This window comes from Lissotriton vulgaris, chromosome 1_1, assembly GCF_964263255.1.
Source record: "Lissotriton vulgaris chromosome 1_1, aLisVul1.2, whole genome shotgun sequence".
Taxonomy (NCBI): Eukaryota; Metazoa; Chordata; class Amphibia; order Caudata; family Salamandridae; genus Lissotriton; species Lissotriton vulgaris.
In genome coordinates, this window is record NC_141685.1 from 1653048110 (window position 1) to 1653066904 (window position 18795).

At 44.2% G+C, this 18795-nt stretch overlaps 1 protein-coding gene across 1 annotated transcript in view; it reads right to left on the reverse strand.

The window, feature by feature from the left end:
* The window catches only part of SND1 (staphylococcal nuclease and tudor domain containing 1), a 2099018-nt gene that overhangs the window by 60958 nt on the left and 2019265 nt on the right, over positions 1–18795 (reverse strand). The window contains exon 21 of the mRNA XM_086918876.1: positions 9849–9962. Within this exon, the coding sequence (XP_086775002.1) occupies positions 9849–9962 (114 nt within the window). The remainder of the gene's footprint in view (positions 1–9848; positions 9963–18795) is intronic.

Below are 18795 nucleotides of genomic sequence, written 5' to 3' on the forward strand. Positions count from 1 at the left end.
AAATTACTTGGAGTGAGAAGGACAGCCGATGCATGCGGAAAGGTAAGGGAGCATGTCATACATTAAAGAAACACCATCAAAAAGGTGACCTAAAAAACCCACAAAAAACGTCCCAAGTAACCTATATAGTCTGCCTTTACACAGCCTACACATAACAGGTAGGAGGTTACCCACAAAGATGAAGGAAATATATTTGGTACCCTCCGACCATAAAAAGCTAACCAAAATTAAACTTTTAATTTCGGGAAGGCTGCACTGAAATATCATTAAGGGATTCAGGACAAAAAAAAAAACAGTACTGCAAAAACTCCTAAACGGATGGAAAACAGGATATTAAACAGAATTCCACCTTGAACACCAGAGCTATTGAAGATAAACCAGAACACCGCCAATATTTAAAGATGATAAAACACACTCCGGTAACATGAACTGCAGATATAGTAGAACGTACAGTGAGACAACAACATCATTTATACCGAATCACCATTGAATGATAAAAAAAAGTTGACCTGAAATTGTTTAATTTGTCTATAAAATGATTAAAGGAAATGGACGTAAATCACACACCAAATACTACAGTAATGAAAATAAACCAAAATCCAGGCAACTAAAAACTTTCTTTTAACCGCATCCGTGCGGCGCTAATTCCCCGCCCATGCTGACTCCGCCTTGCGTGGGCGGAGTCATGACGGAACGGTTCCGTCATCAGCACAGCTCAACCGACGCTGATGACGGAACCGTTCTGTCATCAGCATCGAAGGGGTTAACTGCAATAATACATGACTCATACACTACACCCAACACCAGGCGCGCAACACCCATTGGGCTCACGGGGCTTAAGCCCCCCCGTTGTGTTTGTCAGCCAGGCCAGAGACAGCTTCGCAGGCTGGCGAGCATCAAATTGCAGCTGCACCCGAGTACTTAAAAAGACCAAATAATTGTAAATGAGGCTTTTGTTGTGGGTTCACCCCTTCTTACAGCCACTCTGTCCGTGGTTGGAAGAATTAGCCACCCCGAAATATTTTCCAGCCCCCCCAAAATTTGGCTCTAGTGGCCCGCCTGCCCAACACACATACAACATATTAATAGCTACTGCACAGAATAATCTGACCTAAAAAAGAACGTGAATTGAAATAAATGAATGGAAATAACGAAAAACAAACACTTAGGATGAAGCCTGTGGATGCTGACTTGCAGCATCGCCCCCCCCACCCCCACCCCCCCAAACAAAAGTCAAACACATGCCCAACTGCGCTGCACAGCCACACACGAGGAGGGCTAGAATTGCACTAGACTCAGACAACTTTAACCATATAACACCAAATCAAACAAAAGCAACAGAAAACGCTACAAATAACAGTCCAGGCCTGGAGCACGATACTGTTTGTAGGATCTAGGCTGCTTGAATGTGACCCAGCAGGATTTTTAAAATCATTATACACATTCATACACAGAAAACACGAAAGGCTGAAAGTACACATGCACCCGAAAGACAGTGACACTTGAGACAGAGGTAAGTAATAATTGACACTGTAAAAGCGCGCTTTAAAATGTGAGATGAAGACAAGATATTCATATGGTAACATGATTACACAAGCAAGTTGAGATAAACTCTAAATGCATATGTTGTTTACAGACATATATTGATGTTAATTTTGATGTTATGTGAAGTGGCCTAGTGATTTTATGCCTTTTGTTGAGAATGCACTTGCTAGAAAAGGGGGGGCAAAAATGTGTATCAATGAACTGCAGGCTAGAGATTTTGCAAATCAATAATGGAGATTATGCAGTTTATGAAATGTGAAAAACGATTTTAGTAGAGTAAAAAATGTAAAAACGTGCATTAATATGAATATCGGAAAATCTTGTAGTAGTAGGGTATTTCTAACGCTAGTTCTTCTTGAAGTAATGTTGTGTGAAATTTAAAGGACCTAGAAGGGCGCGCGTGCAACACCTTCCACTGTGGTCACGTGCACGGTAGATGCATGGCATCGTATAACGGACATCCTCTCACAGCCCATTCTCTACTCTTCCGGCTGCCCTTGACATATCACCCGGCCATAGCCCTGCTACAGGAAAAGGGTTTTAACCCCTTAGCTGCAGCAGCTATTCTGCCACAGTGCTAAGGGGGGACACGCGGCGCTCCCGTGCTCGTGACGGAACCGCTCCGTCTCGAGCCTCGGGTGGGCTGTGCTTGTGACGGAACGGTTCCGTCATGGGCACAGCCCACCCGAGGCTCGTGACGGAACGGTTCCGCCACAAGCACGCAACAGGTTAAAAATCTATGCACGCGTATTCATGTCACTGTGTGGGGAGACCTATTCCAGGAGGGCAAGTTTCGGTCCTCAGAGAACCTCTTTCAGGGGATACAGCCTACCCCGCTGGACGTATTTCTTTATGTACGATTAAGACAAGGGATGAAGGCGGTCCTCCAGGATATTCCAAATGAGCCAGCAAATCTCGTCCCATTACACAACATGCTGGGATCCATGGATGGGAATCATTTAGTCTCCCACCTATACAAAAGCATCCGCACTCAACATGAAAATGTCCCAAATCCTGCGCGCACACATTGGGAAGAGGAGCTAGGGTCCGAGATAACAGATGAGCAGTGGGACTATTGCTATACACAAACCTTGCAAATCTCGGCTAGTTGCAGATTGCGGCTATACATTTTAAGATCCTGCAACAATTGTATTACACCCCTGCTAGAAAATACCGCTTTCACCTCCAGGAACAAGACAGGTGTGAGATGTAGTAGGGAAGGGGCGGGTTTTTTAAATCTTGCATGGGAGTGCCCGGCAGTGCAGGAGTTCTGGGGCCAAATGTACACAGCGCTTGGGAAAATGATCAATTATACACTTGAGACGGATGCCATGATTGCCCTTCTTAGTTACACAGCACAGAATCCCAAATCCTATAGAAAGTTCACAGCTATATCGCTGCTACTTGCTAAATGCAAAGTTGCTTGTAGATTGGGTAGGGGGCGGGCTCCTAAGTTCAAAGAAAGGTTAGTGGACATGTATTGCCAGGAACAAACAACTACATATGTGGAACCTCTTCCAAGGGCGTCCAGACCGAAGGACATATGGGGACCCCTTCAGGGCTACTTACTCCAGCACGACTCGGATGAGTTGGATGCCACTACTGTAGATAACGCTTGATGAAACGGGGGGGTACCTCGAGGCCTGTCTCACTTTGAAGTGCAGTGTAATTAACGCTACATGGGCTGGGAGGTGGGAGAAGAGGGATCTTTGGCTCCTCTGACAGGTTTGGTCTGGGACAGGGCGGATATGTGCCATTGCTGCTCATACTTCATATGGGAATGTCACTTCTGTAAATGTGGCTTATTATTAGTATGTGTCCCACTGGATGTAACTTGCTTATTGCTTTTTGAATGTCAGAATGACGGACGAGACTGTATATTTGGAATGTATGACCTGCAACAGGTTTATGGTAACCCATTGTTCAGATGTAAACCAAAATCAAAAAATAAAGTTAAAAAAAAGTGTTAAATTTATATACTCTTTAATTTGAATTGATTTAATTTAATTACGTTTGAAGTAAAGTAAGAGCTCATTTCATTTAAACGTGCCATGCTAATTTAAAGGCCTCTACAACTGTTCTTCTGATGTTGACTTTTCCCTTGATTTAATACAATGGATCTTTCTTTGCAAGTAAAATGTTGCAGATTTTGTTTTGTACACTTCTACACTTTGGCATTCTTGAATGCTTTTACAATGTTCACAGTGAAATATTCCTTTGGGATTAGAATTTCAGCTATGGCTATATGTTGTAATGTCTCAAAATCAGGTGGGGAAGGATCACTTGTCTTGCATTACCTGGGTATGCAGGTCGCGTACCGATATGTCCCAAATTAAAAACCCTCATGAACGTGCATGAGGGTTTTTATTTTGGGACATATCGGTCCGCGACCTGCATACCCAGGTTATGCAGGACAAGTGATTCTTCCCCACCTGATTTTGAGAATTTGAAAATTAAGGAAGCTGAATGGATCACACCTTCCTTCTCCCTCCACAATTGATTATTTGTATATGTTGTAACGAACAAGCTACTTACCTTCGGTAACAATGTATATGGTAGAGAGAGGATCTAGCTGCAGATTCCTTACTTTAGAACCTACCCCAGGCTCCAGAAAAAAACAATTCCGAGACCGTACGTCTGCGCACCGGGAGAGGGTGCAGAGCGACTCAGCAGCGACGTCATCTCTGGATGTAATGTCAGCGGAGTCCATACACCCCTCCCCTGCCGGTGCGCTGACATCAGTTTCTTCGTGACTATAGTCCGTGCTCAAAACATGGAGCTGAATACAGAAACTGTCAATTGGCACAGTGTGCTAAGACCGCAGACACCATGTGACATATCTTTTGAATGCAAAGAAAAAAAACCTGTCAAAATAATGCAAGAGATCCAAGAAGACTCGGAGCAGAAAGCAGGAACAGCAATGTCCTGTTAACCTCCCAGACATAGACATAAACCCCAAGGGTACCACCGCACTGAACTGAGTATGCAAAATTAAAGCAGGAACGAACCTGCCACACACCAAGGATATCCCCAGGAAGGGACATATAGTCTTTTGATGGGGGTTTGATGTTACGCCACTGGACTTTGTTAAAGAACTTATAATAGAAGAAACCCCAAAGTAGGGGCAACATAATTGGTTTTTGCTTCTCAACGACCGCCATTCAGATTTTTCCTACTTGGGATCCGGATGCTATGCTGATCGATCTTTTCTTTTGGACTGTTGTTGATGCTACAATCGGTAACGGATGGACTGAGACCTTTGCTGAACCATTTCGATTTTCAAAATCCTATTTTACCCTACAGTTTTAGTTAATAAACTCGCCCTTAAAGGACTTTATATCTGAACCGTACCAGTTGCCTTGTAGGGCCTGAGCTGTTAGAAATTCAAAGCAGCCTTCTGCAAACTGCCAGTGGGACTTTGTACTCTAAATTTAACAACCACCCTATAAAGATCTGCCAAATTCTTGGTGCTTTAATGCAAGCTCCAATTTTCTTGACTGAAGTCCTTGAGAAACGGCTCATTCTGATGGATTTTAGTATCTTAATACAATAACCAAATTAATCTAAATTTGTCTAAGTCGATTATCGAGTCATGTTTATTTTACCATTTTGATTGTGATTAGTGTTTAAATGTGTTGTAGAGCGAATCAGTGAGCCTTATCAGAACATCAGGTTTTACTTCTTTTGGTTTGCAATTGCTGAGCTCTTGGTTTGCATAATTCTCACTCTAATTAACTTCTTTAGTAGGGTGGGTCTTCAGTCGCTATTCTTTGCTTCTCTGGCATGGTCTTGAGAGGGGTCTATCTACATCTGATTTCAAACCTATAAGTTAGCTGTCAATTAATGGTCACATTGCACAACCACCATGGAGTTTGATCACCAACATTTCCACCCCTTATAACAGCGGAGAAAGATTCATCAGAGCATCACAGTAATGGGCCCAGTACGTTTAGAGGAGCAAGGAGTGTAATCTTACAACTGAATTTTATGCACTGCTTCCTGCTGCAACAAATGTAAGAACCAGAAAATGTTGAAGGCTTAACAGATAATCTACAAAACAGCACATCAGGACTTAAAGAGCTGGCAAGGTACTTGCAACAACCAACAGTGTTCAGAGCTCCCATTATAGGCAGAATGGTGGACGACAAGCGACAGCCCAAGAAACTTAGCTGGAGAAGAGACCCCGGAGGTACTGACAAACCTTTCATAGACGCAAGGAGGATAGGAATCAAAAGATAAAAAAAAAATAAAATAAGAAAAAATGACAGGTGAACACACTGAGCAAAGACTGAAAAAAAATCCAGAAGTACGAAAACAAACTGAAACGTACATTAGCCGTGTCTGTTTGCGCACCAAACATTTATTAGCTGTAGAAATTAGCACTGTCAAGTCAGCCAACTATTTGGAGGTCTGTATAGAGAAAGGGTTTTTCTCAAGTTTTGTTAATAAGCACAAAGAGATACAGTAAGATAACAGTGCATGTGTTCCTCTAACATAAGAGAGTCTAGCATGGGCAGCACCACTGTAGACTTGCAAACAGGCAAAAGTTCCGGCAAAAGACAGAAGTCAACAACATCAATGCAAGATTTCCACTCTCAATATACAGGTGCAATAAGACTACCTACAATGCAACCTTTCTTTTTCCTACCAGGAAATCGAGTGTCCGTTTAACACAGCCTAGGCAGAAGCAGTACTAGCACACATCTTGCAAGCAGATCACATACAGCAAAGACGACCGAAGTGGAAGCTTTCTTTACAAAGAGGACGGGCACAGCCCACGCCTGTGCTTTTATCCTCCCCATTTTCCAGGTTTTCTCTCACATTTGCAGTGACGGAGCACCTTATAACTAACTGTTGGCTATCGTTTCCGCCTCGCTTACAATGTGGAGGCTGAAAATACTCTAGTGTTACTCCTACATAAACGGCCCTCTTCTCTTACTCGGTTGCCTCCCTTGTGGTTCCTGAGGAGCCCAATGCTGGAATAGGATTCGGTATGCAACCAATCACAGGGTGCTCTAAGCAGGCTTGGCCATTGACACTTCTGGGCCAGTGGGAGGAGTGCATCGTGCCCGAATCAGTCAGTCTAACCAAAAATATTCTTTGCACACATGTATCGGGCCAGATGATGGCTGGGGAGTTGTGGGGTGCATAAAGGGCAGCAAGTCCTCATGCTTCTTGGTAAATGATGTCATGATGAACCGCAATTGAAACACTCTTGTGCAGGAAGTGGCAAGTAAACAGTGATGAGGTTTCTAGACTCCGGATCTTGTTCCTTCGTGAAACATCACATCCTGGAGGCGTCATTGGATGCTACACATCAAAAGGGGGAAAAGGGGGAAAATATAGCCTCTGCCACATGGCTCGGAGACAGTACCATATCTCGTTCAAGACTGCAGTTTTCGCTGCAAAGCAGTCAGTCGAAAAGTACTAGAGTGAAATCCTGGAAGCTCTTTAAACACAGTACTCCTCCAATACCAAAGAAGGATGGGGCCACAAGCCAGAGAACATTACAGAAATCTAAGCTGTAATCACACGTGCTATCCAAGTACTTGCTGATAAAGCGTGTTGCTAGGAAACTGGTTATAGTAGAGATGATGAAAATACAACCTACTACTTCGCTCATAGAAATTGCTTTAAGGCGATTAGTCACGCAGATAAACAGAAAAGTATGAAATATAAAGACAATCAAATATCAATGTCTAACAACTTCACAAAGGCACCAATTGTATAAGGTGCAACAGGGCTTTTAAATACAATCTTTAATCATTTTAAGTAATTTCATCTACATTTCAAGATATATGAATTCAACCAAAACATTAGCAAGATGTCACATAAAATGAAAAGATAGCCCGAGCCAATGTCGTAGTCTAACACAGAATTTATAAAACTTCTTAATCTAACCGCAAGTTCTATGTAAGGTGACAATGACTCACTAAAGCAGTAGTGCCTTACCACAAAACTGCCAATGATCACAGGGTTAATACTTATGACATCAGTCTTGAAATCACCGCTTCCAGGGTGGAGAGCAGCGAACATGCACGAAGGGGAAAAAACCAAATGCAGGAACTAGTAAATATACCTGCCATTAGCCCTTACTAAAAAAGAACAGTGTTCTAAAAATTACAAATGAAGTTAGCTACATTTATGGCACTCGGGTGAAAGCATAGCTTCGAGATTCTCATCTTGTTTTAATGAAAACTCACTCTGTCCTATTCAAGTGACCAGCCAGCACCAACAAACACTGAAAATAACAACTGGATCACAACAAGCAGCACTCTAGCCTGGGACCTTCACTTTCATTCAATTTAAGTATAAAACTTTGTTTTCGCTGTCCAAACTCCATTACCCTGCTAAAGCTAATTGATTATCATAATAAACGGAATGTCCACCCCAGCCACACTAAACATTGCTAAAGTACAACAAGGTGAAGGGCAGACAAAGAGCCCCCAATTCCACCTTCATCACCTGCAACACTCGCATCATAACCAGCAAGAAGCTGAAGAGATCAGGTTGCTAGGAAAACAGTTGCAGGTTCTAAATGGCTGGAAAGGATGGCATTTATCCTGGACAATTCAGCGAAACCTCTCGCTCTCAAAGTCTGGAAAAACAACCTGCTGTAACCAATAAGCAGCTGCCGATCTGCAGCAAGCCAGTGAGGCGCTGGAAGTACTTTGTTTATCTGGTCACACATGCAGTGTTTCAAGACCGAGGTCAAATGTCAGGCTATGCGGGTCTGTAAATTGCTGCTTATTCTTTTGATGTGGGGACTGGTGTTTATTTTTCTTTGACTGCAAAGTGAGAAGATTTTGTAAAGTGAACTATGTGACAATCTCGCCTGGGTATTAAGAGTGTGGAAGGAAAGGCTGTAGGATGTAATTTTTTTCTGACACAGAATCTAAATGCCTGTAATTAAAATGTACAAATTATTAAAAATATGTCAGCAGCTGGGAAAAAACAAATAAAGTACATTTTTTTGGGTAATTCTGAATGAAGTATGATTGAGACAAAGATATTATGATCAAGTGAATTGGTGATGCGCAAATAATTAATATTCATGAAAAACAATTTCCACACACCATTGTTTGTGTGCTATATAGTTCAATTAGTAAAACTGCAAAGTTAGTGGCCATTTATTGGAAAATGTGCTGTCTGTAAACGACTGTGCCCTACCACACCATGCTTTAGTAATATATGTGCACCAAAATGTACCACTGGCTAACTACCACACACTTGCCACTCTGCGGACTGGGTGCGACTTATTTGCTACACTTTTTCTTAGGGTCACTTGGATTTCTTATAATCCCTGTGACATCAGTGATGTGACATTGATGGCAGCACCCCAACCCTGGAAACTGTTCCAGCTTCACTGTTCTGCTCCTCCCTTCCCAGAGCCCCCCCCCCCTCCCCGATGATTCAAACACTGCTACTTAAAATCACAGACATTCATGGGCATTCCCTTCCTAGAGGACTGTACAGTTAATTGCAAGTGTAACAAAGAACTTTGAGGTGACCCAGTGTAAAATGTTTAAAGCTATATATACAAAAAATGGACAGGGGCAGTTTAGTTAGTGACTGCTCACAGCATTAGTGTATACATTCAAAGATAATTCATTATCCTAGAATAGTCTAGCCCCACCATGTAGGTTCACCTCTAGCATTCACATGAAAGTTTGACACACATACCAGCCCAGCCCACTTCTGCCCTCTCCTGAGATTTATATGAAAGCACAGCTTTGCGAAGTCCATGCTCACTCAGCCACAGCCCTACCTGCATGCTTCTAGCCTCTACCTCTAACCAAAGCTAGCAGGTGGCACCCATTGCGAGCTTCTACCATCCAGGCAATATCTTTGTCCCACTTCTGATAATATCTTTACTCATACCAACTCCAGCACTATCCATATCCACTGCACCACCAGCATCACCCATTCTCAGACAACTATCCTTCCCTCAAAATTCCCCCAATCCCATTAACCATACGTGCATGCAAACATGCTCCAGTTTAATCTCCATCCTGGGTCAAGATGAAACTTTGGCTGACTTGACTCAACTCAACAAAACTCACAAACAAATGTGAACAAATTATTAAACTATGGATTCATGGTCAATGAAGGCCTCTTGCAGGCTAAATATACACCTTTGTTGAACATCTCTTACTCAGGAACTGAAAATCTGAATTCACACAATTTCGCTTAACGTGCTTGGGTGAGAATGATATTGCACAGGCTTCAAAGAGACTACCTCAGGCACCATGATATGCGTGGAAACAGTACATTGCTCATACCACCAGCACTGGCATACTTACATCTTGTGGGATCTGGATGAAAGCGAACGAATACTCAATGGCCTGTGCCGGCAGGGCCCGCGTGCTGAAGGTTGGAGATAGAGTGCCCAGCCGTGTTGAGGAAAGACTCTCTCTCTGCAGGGAAAAAGACCAAGAAGCTTTTGTAAAGGTCTCACAAACACGGATCACAAGGAAAGGTTAAACATGCTTCAGAGGAGGAAATGCACAGGAGATCATCTCTTGCAGCTGCTGCCCTTCCAAGAATATGCCCAGGCACAGCTGTATCTACAAACAACATATACAAGACCACAAGAGGCGCACTTGGCACACTCAGCACCTGGCTGGAAACTTCTCCCCACAGACAAACTCATCTTTTATTTCAGCTGACACTTCACGCTGAAAGCGTTTGATGAGAACGGATACATTTGTGGAATGAGCATACTGTGCTATTCTTTGCCTTTCTTAATAGCGCGCAAATTCCTATGCACAACTACAAGCAGCTAGCTATCTTAAATGAATTACAGACCTTTCTTTCATAAACGTATGAACCATGTATTCTTCTCATGCACCCTAAAGAGACTCCTAGAGTGACCAAATAAGCAGAGACTCAAGACTCGATACAGAGCTTGCATGTGTCTCTCTATACTCTCCCTTCTTGAGGCACAAATTCGGGCAGACTTCCCTTTCTAGCCACTAGCAGAAGATTCTGGCGCTTCCAATTCTTTTTAGCGAACTGTTGCCAAAAAATAGGCCTGTTTGAAGGAGACTAATGTCCTAGATAGAGTACGATGGGCTAGGTGTAAAAGCCAAGTGCCTCCAAAAAGGTTTCTTCACTAGCCACTCAGCACATTAAACATGTTCGTAGGTTAACACGTTTCGTAAATTTAAATCGTTTTCAAAGTGTGATCAAATGATCTGGGCATATTCTTTTACCATCAATGATTATTATGGTGTATTCATTTCTGGTCGTGGTGTGAATCTTAAGTTCTTTCACCCAAAAGTCCTATTTTTTTCAGTAAACTTCTGCTCAGATCCAAATCTCTAGTCAATTTCTCCCCCACCAGCTTAGCTTTTTAGTTGTGGCGCATCACTGTGACCAGCGATGAGGGACCGAAAGAAGCGTTGGCCTCCAATTTTTCACAATAAAGTAATGTGCGGTGGATTCTTCAATCTCAAGAAGGTCTTGAAGCGAGTCACTGGGCCTACTTCCCCTTGCATCTTTTTGATTGTGCTTTTTTCACTTTGCCTGAGCACTAGAGGTAGAGTATCTTGAAATGCCTGTAACAAATCAGGACCTGAATACTTGGGAAGAGGAGGAATTCCGATTTAGAAGGATAATCAAGAGGAGGTTATCAGCAAGGAAAGGGTCATAGTTCAAAGAAGCAACAGTCTGCATACCAACACAAGAGCCCATAGTTCTTGCTCCAGCACACGGTCTCCTTAAGACAGGCCACTGAATAAATACCTAGGGTACTCTCAGGCCTTTCCCCAGATAATTTAATCGTAAGGGTCACTTTATAATACAAAGGGGTGAGTGCACGACTTCCATACTGGCCAGCGTGCTGGCCCTCGGTTTGTGACTGGGGCTCAACATGTACTCAACACACCTTGGTCGAACGTAAACTTTGTTGAAGGCCTAGATTATGGCAGCCGGGTGAATAGTTGCACCAGAAACAGTGCAACACACTCATTATGGCACACACAATCGTTGTTAATATTCAATCAGTGGTATTGCTTTAAAAGCAACCAAGTCAATAAAGGTGCAAACTGCTGAATAGCAAAAAACTTTGAAGTGCCTACAAAAAGGCTTCTTCAGTAGCCACTCAGCAGATTAAACATGTTCTTGGGTTATGGTCGATTTTCAGAATATGCAATACGGTATTTGGCACAGGGAGTTTGGGCTGTCTCCTTGTTGGGGCTGGTGCCTCTTATCCTAGGATCGTTGCAGCTCTTCATCTGCAGATGCTCGACTTTTGAGGCAAGTATTCGTGGGTCACCATAGGGGCCGGTCCACGAGCTGCGCATAGGGGGGCTCAGGAGCCTACTAGCTTCTGGACCTGTGAAGAGAAAGGCAGGTGGTGGAGGGAGGGGGGATACTGTGATTTGCTCACACTTCTGTGGCCCAGGCCGAAAGGCTGGTAAGGGGGGGCCTGTGATCATGCCAATCTCTGTAGAAGGAGTTGACAGAAACAGTGCAAATGGGAATAAACATTAACCAAGGAGGCCACTCAGGTGCACTTCTTATCATTGTTGCTGTACTTCTCCACAATCGCTGTGAGGAGTCACTGGAAGGCTTCAAGCTGCTTCGCTCTCCTTGGCTTGTTCATGGTCCCTTGGGGAGTAGTGCTTCATGACCACGGGCGGAAGACAGCAGCAGACATATCAACAGTACTGCAGGCTTTAGTCAAGCCAAACGACAGACACAGCTCGAATACAACAAAGAAGCAAAGTCATCACAGATGGAATTGGCAAGACTCTTCAAAGTGATGATGGGAAGGTATAGCTCAATTTGTGGAAGTAGGGACAGCAGCCCACTATAGGGTTAAACAACCAGGAACCTGTCATTGTACAGACATTCTACTTGCTTAAACTGGACCTCTATTGTGTATTGCAGATCGAACCACATGAGGAAAAACAGCTTCACCCTCTGAATTTGGAACCCCCACTCCGTGCTTAATTTGCAAAAAAAAGTTAAGTGCTACGACCCTCATCAGTAGGCCACTGCAGCTTGGGCCACACACAGCCCCAGCCAGCACCGCCAATGATCGTAACAACACATGTACTAACATTCACACTCCTACAAGTGTGACAGTTAAGACTATTTCTGGCCCCCAAAGCTATAACGGCTTGGTTGGCAGGTAATATACACTTTTAATGTACATTGAGTTAATCTTCATCAAAGCTTTATTTCGATATAAATATATCACAAAAGCATTTTCCAATATGGTTTAAAAAGGATTAGGAGAACATTTAAAAATATAACAAGATAAAACGTATACCCCTCGTAAACAATCAAAAAATGTCAGTTCATCCGAAGAAAGGAGAATACATCGTTATAAAATCATTTACCATCACAACATTTGGAGTAAAAAGAAGCAAAAATACACCGTATATATTATTTAAGAATTAATTAAATACTCACAGCTTTGAATCAAAGTTAGAACTCAATTTAAGAAAAAAGGTTCACCCGGCACGTTGCTTTTTCGAATGGATCGCCTATGACCACCTGAGAAATTTGGCCACCCCACATACCAGAGTAGTGTTCGTATTCGTGCGTAAAATTCTCAGGGCTTCACAGTGATTCCTAGTTCCTAATTGAGAGAAAACCGGGTTCAACCATGTTTTCCTCGGATTTCCGTAAGCAATGCAAGTGAACATAAGATGCGGAACTTTCCACTACGTTATCACAGTGGGGACAAGATGATTGGGTCTGAAACGGGGGTTTCCATCTGCTAGTGAATTCTCCAACAGGAAGAGTACCCAATCTAAACTGGACGTAAAGAGCCCTGTCTTTAGGTTTCTGAATGAACTCAAGATAGGGTTCTAGGCTTGGGACATGTTTGTGTTGACGAAGATGATCAGTCAGCCTACCTAGCCTATGATTTCTGGACTCCTGACTATCAACCCATGCCCAATAGGCACTCTTGATGTCTATCTTACTCGGTAGGATCTCTGAGTCCCAAGCTTCACTAAAGCCCATCTCTATAAGAATTTTTTTTATATTCGACAACCAGCTGATTTTGTGGGATCCCTCAAGGTGTAACACTTCTTTGAGACCGTCATCATATTTGGATAATTCTGGCGTGCGCCGCAGACGAGCCCAATAGAGGAGAGGACGTAAGATTACAAGGTCTTTCAGTGAACGACGTCCCAAATCGCTCAGCAAAGGCTTAGTTGGAGTTCTTTGGGGCAAGGAGAGCAGCTCTAGGAAAAAATTATTTTCTGCCTTAACCATGTCGTCAACTTTCTCAAAGCCCCAGAGCTCAGCACCATATAGTGCTGAGCCTACGGCCTTGGCAGCATAGATCACAAGAGCAGGAGCGATTGGCCTGGAGCTTGAGGAGCGGTGCTCTCTACCTAAAGCTCCAATGACCCTCTTATGGTTCAGAGTCATTTTGTCAATGTGGGGTTTCCAGGACAATTGGTCTGAAATTCTAATGCCCAAGTAATCAAATGTTTGACGCACTCCAAAGGCACCCCATCGAGGTTGAGAATGGACTTTGACTGTCTACTGGGGTTGAAGAACAGGAGCTTGGTCTTTGTGTTAATTACCAAGCCCCTCAAATTGCAAAATAAGTAAAACCAATTTAACAATTTCTGCAAGCCTACAGGGGTTTTATAAATTAGTACGGTGTCATCCGGAAAGAGTAAGGCGGGCACCTTATCTCCCGCCAAACTGGAGCATCTGCGTTTATTTCTGAAAGATAAGATATGACCCCATTGACACAGAGAAAAAAGAGTTGGGGCCATAACACTGCCCTGGCGGACACCTCTCTCTACTGGGATTTTCTCTGTTTTTTGTCCCTGTGTACCCCACCTAATTTGGGCATAATTGCCCTCGTGCATATGCACCAAAAGATTCAGTATCGGCAGGGGTATCCCCATTTCGAGAAGGACCCTCCAAAGGCGGTCTCCTGGGACCCGGTCAAAGGCAGTCTTTAGGTCGATAAAAGCGAGATAAAGACTGCCCTTGCCTATGGTCACCACCTTCCAGTATAGCAGGGCCAACCTGAAGGCCTGGTCAATTGTGCTGGTGCAGGCCCTGAACCCAGCCTGATAGTCTGAGAGGACATTGTTCTCCCCAACCCAGGAGAGGATCCTCTCCAGGAGTACCCGACCAGCCACCTTCTGCCCAACATAAATAAGACTGATCGGGCGATAGTTGGCCGGGTCACCCCTGGAGCCCTTTTTGAAGATGGGGATTACCTCAGCCCCCTTCCAAGAGGCAGGGACAGCAGCCCCCCGCCAAGAGGGCATTGAGCAAGTGGGCAAAATAGATGGCCCATTCTCTTGGATTTGCACGGTATAGATCACCTGGGATGCCATCCTGACCAGTGGCCTTTGCCGGGATGATCTTTTCTATAGCTCTCTCGACCTCACTGACCGCTATTGGTTGAAACGGCTCAGAGGGGAGGAGAGACAGTTGACTACAAAAGGACTCTCTATACCCAGGACTACTTTCTCCCTCGTACAATTTTCTAAAATGGTCAAACCATTCCTGATTGGTGATATGGCTCGGGATCTGGTCAGGATCATGACCATTCGATCTCCTCACCAAATTCCAAAACAAACCACCATTTTTGGACAGGCTGGCCGCCTTCAAATCTAGCCAATGGGACTCCTACCACACTCTTTTAGCATCAACCATAGTTAGTCTGTAATCCTCTCTAAGCCATTGGACCTCCTTAATATTGTGATTCTTAATTGCTAAGATCAGAGAGGACTTCTTTTGTCTACACTCCCTGTTGTACCATACTTGTGGGGACTTACGAGTCGTGGATTTATTATTAGAAGCTAAAGGTGCCAAGAAAAGGGAGCATAACTTTTCAATAGTGCTGGTGTATACATCCCCAACCGTTTGTGCCTCTTCCTTTACACTACACGCTTTGATCAATTTGGGAGTCTGGACGCTCAATATTTCACCAATGGCCAACCTTTTCTGCTCATTGATTGCAACTTTTGGCCATCTGAGAAACCGCTTACAGTTAGATGGTATTACTTCTTTAGTTAATATCATGTGACCACTGATAGAGCAGGATGCCTCAGTGGGCCAGACGTCCATTACAAAAGAAAGTGGGTTATGGTCACTGGCAATTGATGGAATAACGATCATATCAACCACTTGGCTCCAAAATCTCATCGACCAGTATATAGTCAATTCTCGAGGGGGATGAAACCCAATTAAATGTATTAGCTCCTAGGGCATCTGAGAAGGTTCGCCCATTGAGTGCCCTTAGTCCAAATTTAAGAACCATGGCGTTCAGTTGAATGACCAATGGAGACCATCTCTTAACTGGCAGAAGTGTTAGAGGCGGTATACCCCATCTCACATCATCCTCCTTCGTCCCAAAGAGATCAGAAGCCAAGGGTTCGAAGGTACAATTAAAGTCACCGGCCACCATAATCTGGGCACTAGCTGGACATAAGAGGAGTTTGTTACATAGAACAGAAATAATTGCTGACTTAGCTCCTCCCCTCGTGCCTCTAGCATAAACATTAAAAAGTTTGATGATGGTACCCCCAAAAGGCCCCCTCAGGGTTAGTCTCATTAAATCCAAAATGGAACAAATATGATGGGTGACCCTACAGTTAAGAGCAATTTTCACCCAGACCATAAGCCCTCCTGATGGACGGCCACGCCCTTGGGAAATGGCAGGTATAAAAAAGCACGAGTAGCCGTGTTTGTGGAGTGGTACTAAGCTCCAGGTCTCCTGGAAGATACATAAATCATAGCCGTGTATAAAATTATTCCAGTCTGGCAGGGGTAATTTACTTTGAAGACTGGCTATGTTCCAGGAGATTATTTTAAAGTTCGCAGATGTTACCCTATGGGTGTTCGCACAGCTGCTAGGGGCCAAAGTATAGGAGGACGAAAGACTAACTGAAAGAGAGTCACTCGTGTCGGTGGTGGTAGAGAGCACAAAATCATCTTGTTGATGGTCAACCAGAATGGAGGATGTTGTGTATGCACTAGAGGTTAATTTGGTGCTCCTATTGACAGGGTTAACATTGGCAGATAGTCAATCATTTACGTTGAGTGCGGACTGACTCTCTAAGCCTGAAACAGGGGCACGGCTAAGATATCTCTTAACAATCCATGCTAGGGAACCGCCTAAACTGTATGGCAGATTGGCCTGGGGGAAAGGTTCTAAAGTCCAATGCAAGAAGGCCCTCAGCGAGCACAGGATTTGTTAAAGTTAACTTGATGGTGTCTGTACCGTTATCCCTAGAGCTACTTCTGCGTGCCCCACTTATGTCCTCCCTTATCAGTGGCCGGCACCCCCTTACGTGCCCTATCCAGTGTGTTGCCTTGTTAATCAGCAAGCCCTCATCTTCTCTGGAGCTAATTTTAGGGACGTTAACCATGTACACTCTGGGTTGGATAGTCTGAGGCTCGAATCCTGAATTATACAAAGGTTGGGATAATGGGTCAGGATCGGGTCTACTATATATAGGTTTGGGAGCAAGATCAACACTGGTGCAACGGGAAACATTCTCAACTAAGGGCTGTTGTAGTGGTTTAATTTTATTAGAATCCATTTGTCTAATCTTCTGCCTATTGGTGCTGTCAATCGATTTTGAGATCATTACAATCGGGGATTTGGCATTGTTTCCATTAGGGATTGACCTATTGTTGTCCCACCCCGTTTCTCCATCAGCTTTAGAGACAATACCCCTGACTGGTGGACCAGTAGGAAGTTTGTTTACAACACCCAGTAGATTGTGCACTAGTAATTTTAGTTCTCCTATTTCTGCTCTGAGGGAGGCGATTGATTGAACAACGTCATGTAAGCTTCCCCCATACGGTAAAGGCCCGGGGACCCTTCTGACATACTGTTTCTAGGAGCTGCTGCATTCACAGCCTCTTCCAATGAATCCACAGTTTCAGCCAATAGCAAGAGGCGGTTAGAGCAGGATATTACTATGGGCTCCAAAGGTACGTGGTTAGGAGTTGTTGTACGCTCAACCCCAGAATCAATATGTTTAGCCAGAGGTTTTTGAAACATCGAGGGTACAATAACTGCTCGAATAAGGCTTGAATTCTGGGGGCTACATGTGGTAGATTTACTCTAGGAGGTGGAGGGTAGAACAGAATCCGAAGACAGGATATCCCCGCAATCAGCTACCAAGGTCTCAATACTTTCTAGTGACTGTAAAATGCAGGGGTTTTTAGAGGCCTTCCTTGCCTTTTTTTTTTTTAGCCGCCCCCCGTTTCCCGCTACTGTTTCACCTTCAGGGTCCACAAGTTTCCTTTTGCCCATATTTGCTAGTTAATAGAGGATAGAGGTAAGACAAAACCAAACGCCAATCCTTTGACGGATACGAGTGTACTCGGAAGCAAACAAGATCAGAGGGGAAAAAACCAGCAGTACAGCCAAATGCCAGATATGTCCTGGAAATCGTATTAAATGTACCTTTATCACATTAAGAGTTAGCGAAGTCCGATGTACTGGATGCAGGCAACAGGGGGATGGCCCAGCCCGGCCTCTTCCGGACAATGACGGACAAATACGGTCCCGCCCTTGGCCCGGGCGCTGGCCGCGCTGCGGGGGGCTCTTTTGGTGTTTGTAGCGCCTCCAGGCGCAGGATAGTGCGTCACCAGTGCACTCGTTGCCCCGGGGTGGGTGGGAGTGGAAGTTCTTACGGTGTTTCTGCTGGCCGTTTCTCTCACTGCGTGATGGGGGAGTAAAAGCACCCAGACATTTCCCTCACGGCTCTGAGATGATGCAGGAGGTGAGTTTGTCCGCTTCCCACGCTGCGGGAGGCGCTCCCGGTGTTTGTAGCGCCTCCAGGCGCAGGATAGTGCATCACCAGCGCACCCGTGGCCCCGGGGTGGTTGGGAGTGGTAGTTTTGCGGAGTTTCTGCTGGCCGTTTCCCTCACGGCGTGATGGGGGAGTTTCTCTCACGGCTCCAAGATGATATAGGAGGTGAGTTTGCCCGCTTCCCCCTTGTACATAGTGCTAAAGTCCATACCATTATGATAAACGTGCACATGTGTTCAGTGATGACCTCAATAAAATACAAAGCGAATTTCGTAAGGGCTGATAGTAGATCCCGAGGTCTTAATTCAATACAAGATCACGACGTAGTGATGGTATATTTCAACCGTGAAATGAAGCAACCTTGAAGTTTAGCGAGAAAGAGGTCATTGTGACACCGGACTTTTGCGCTATGTACAATTGAAAGGAAATACAGTAGCGAAATCAAATTTGCCCTGAAGAAGTCCTGTTAGGACAAAACGCGTTG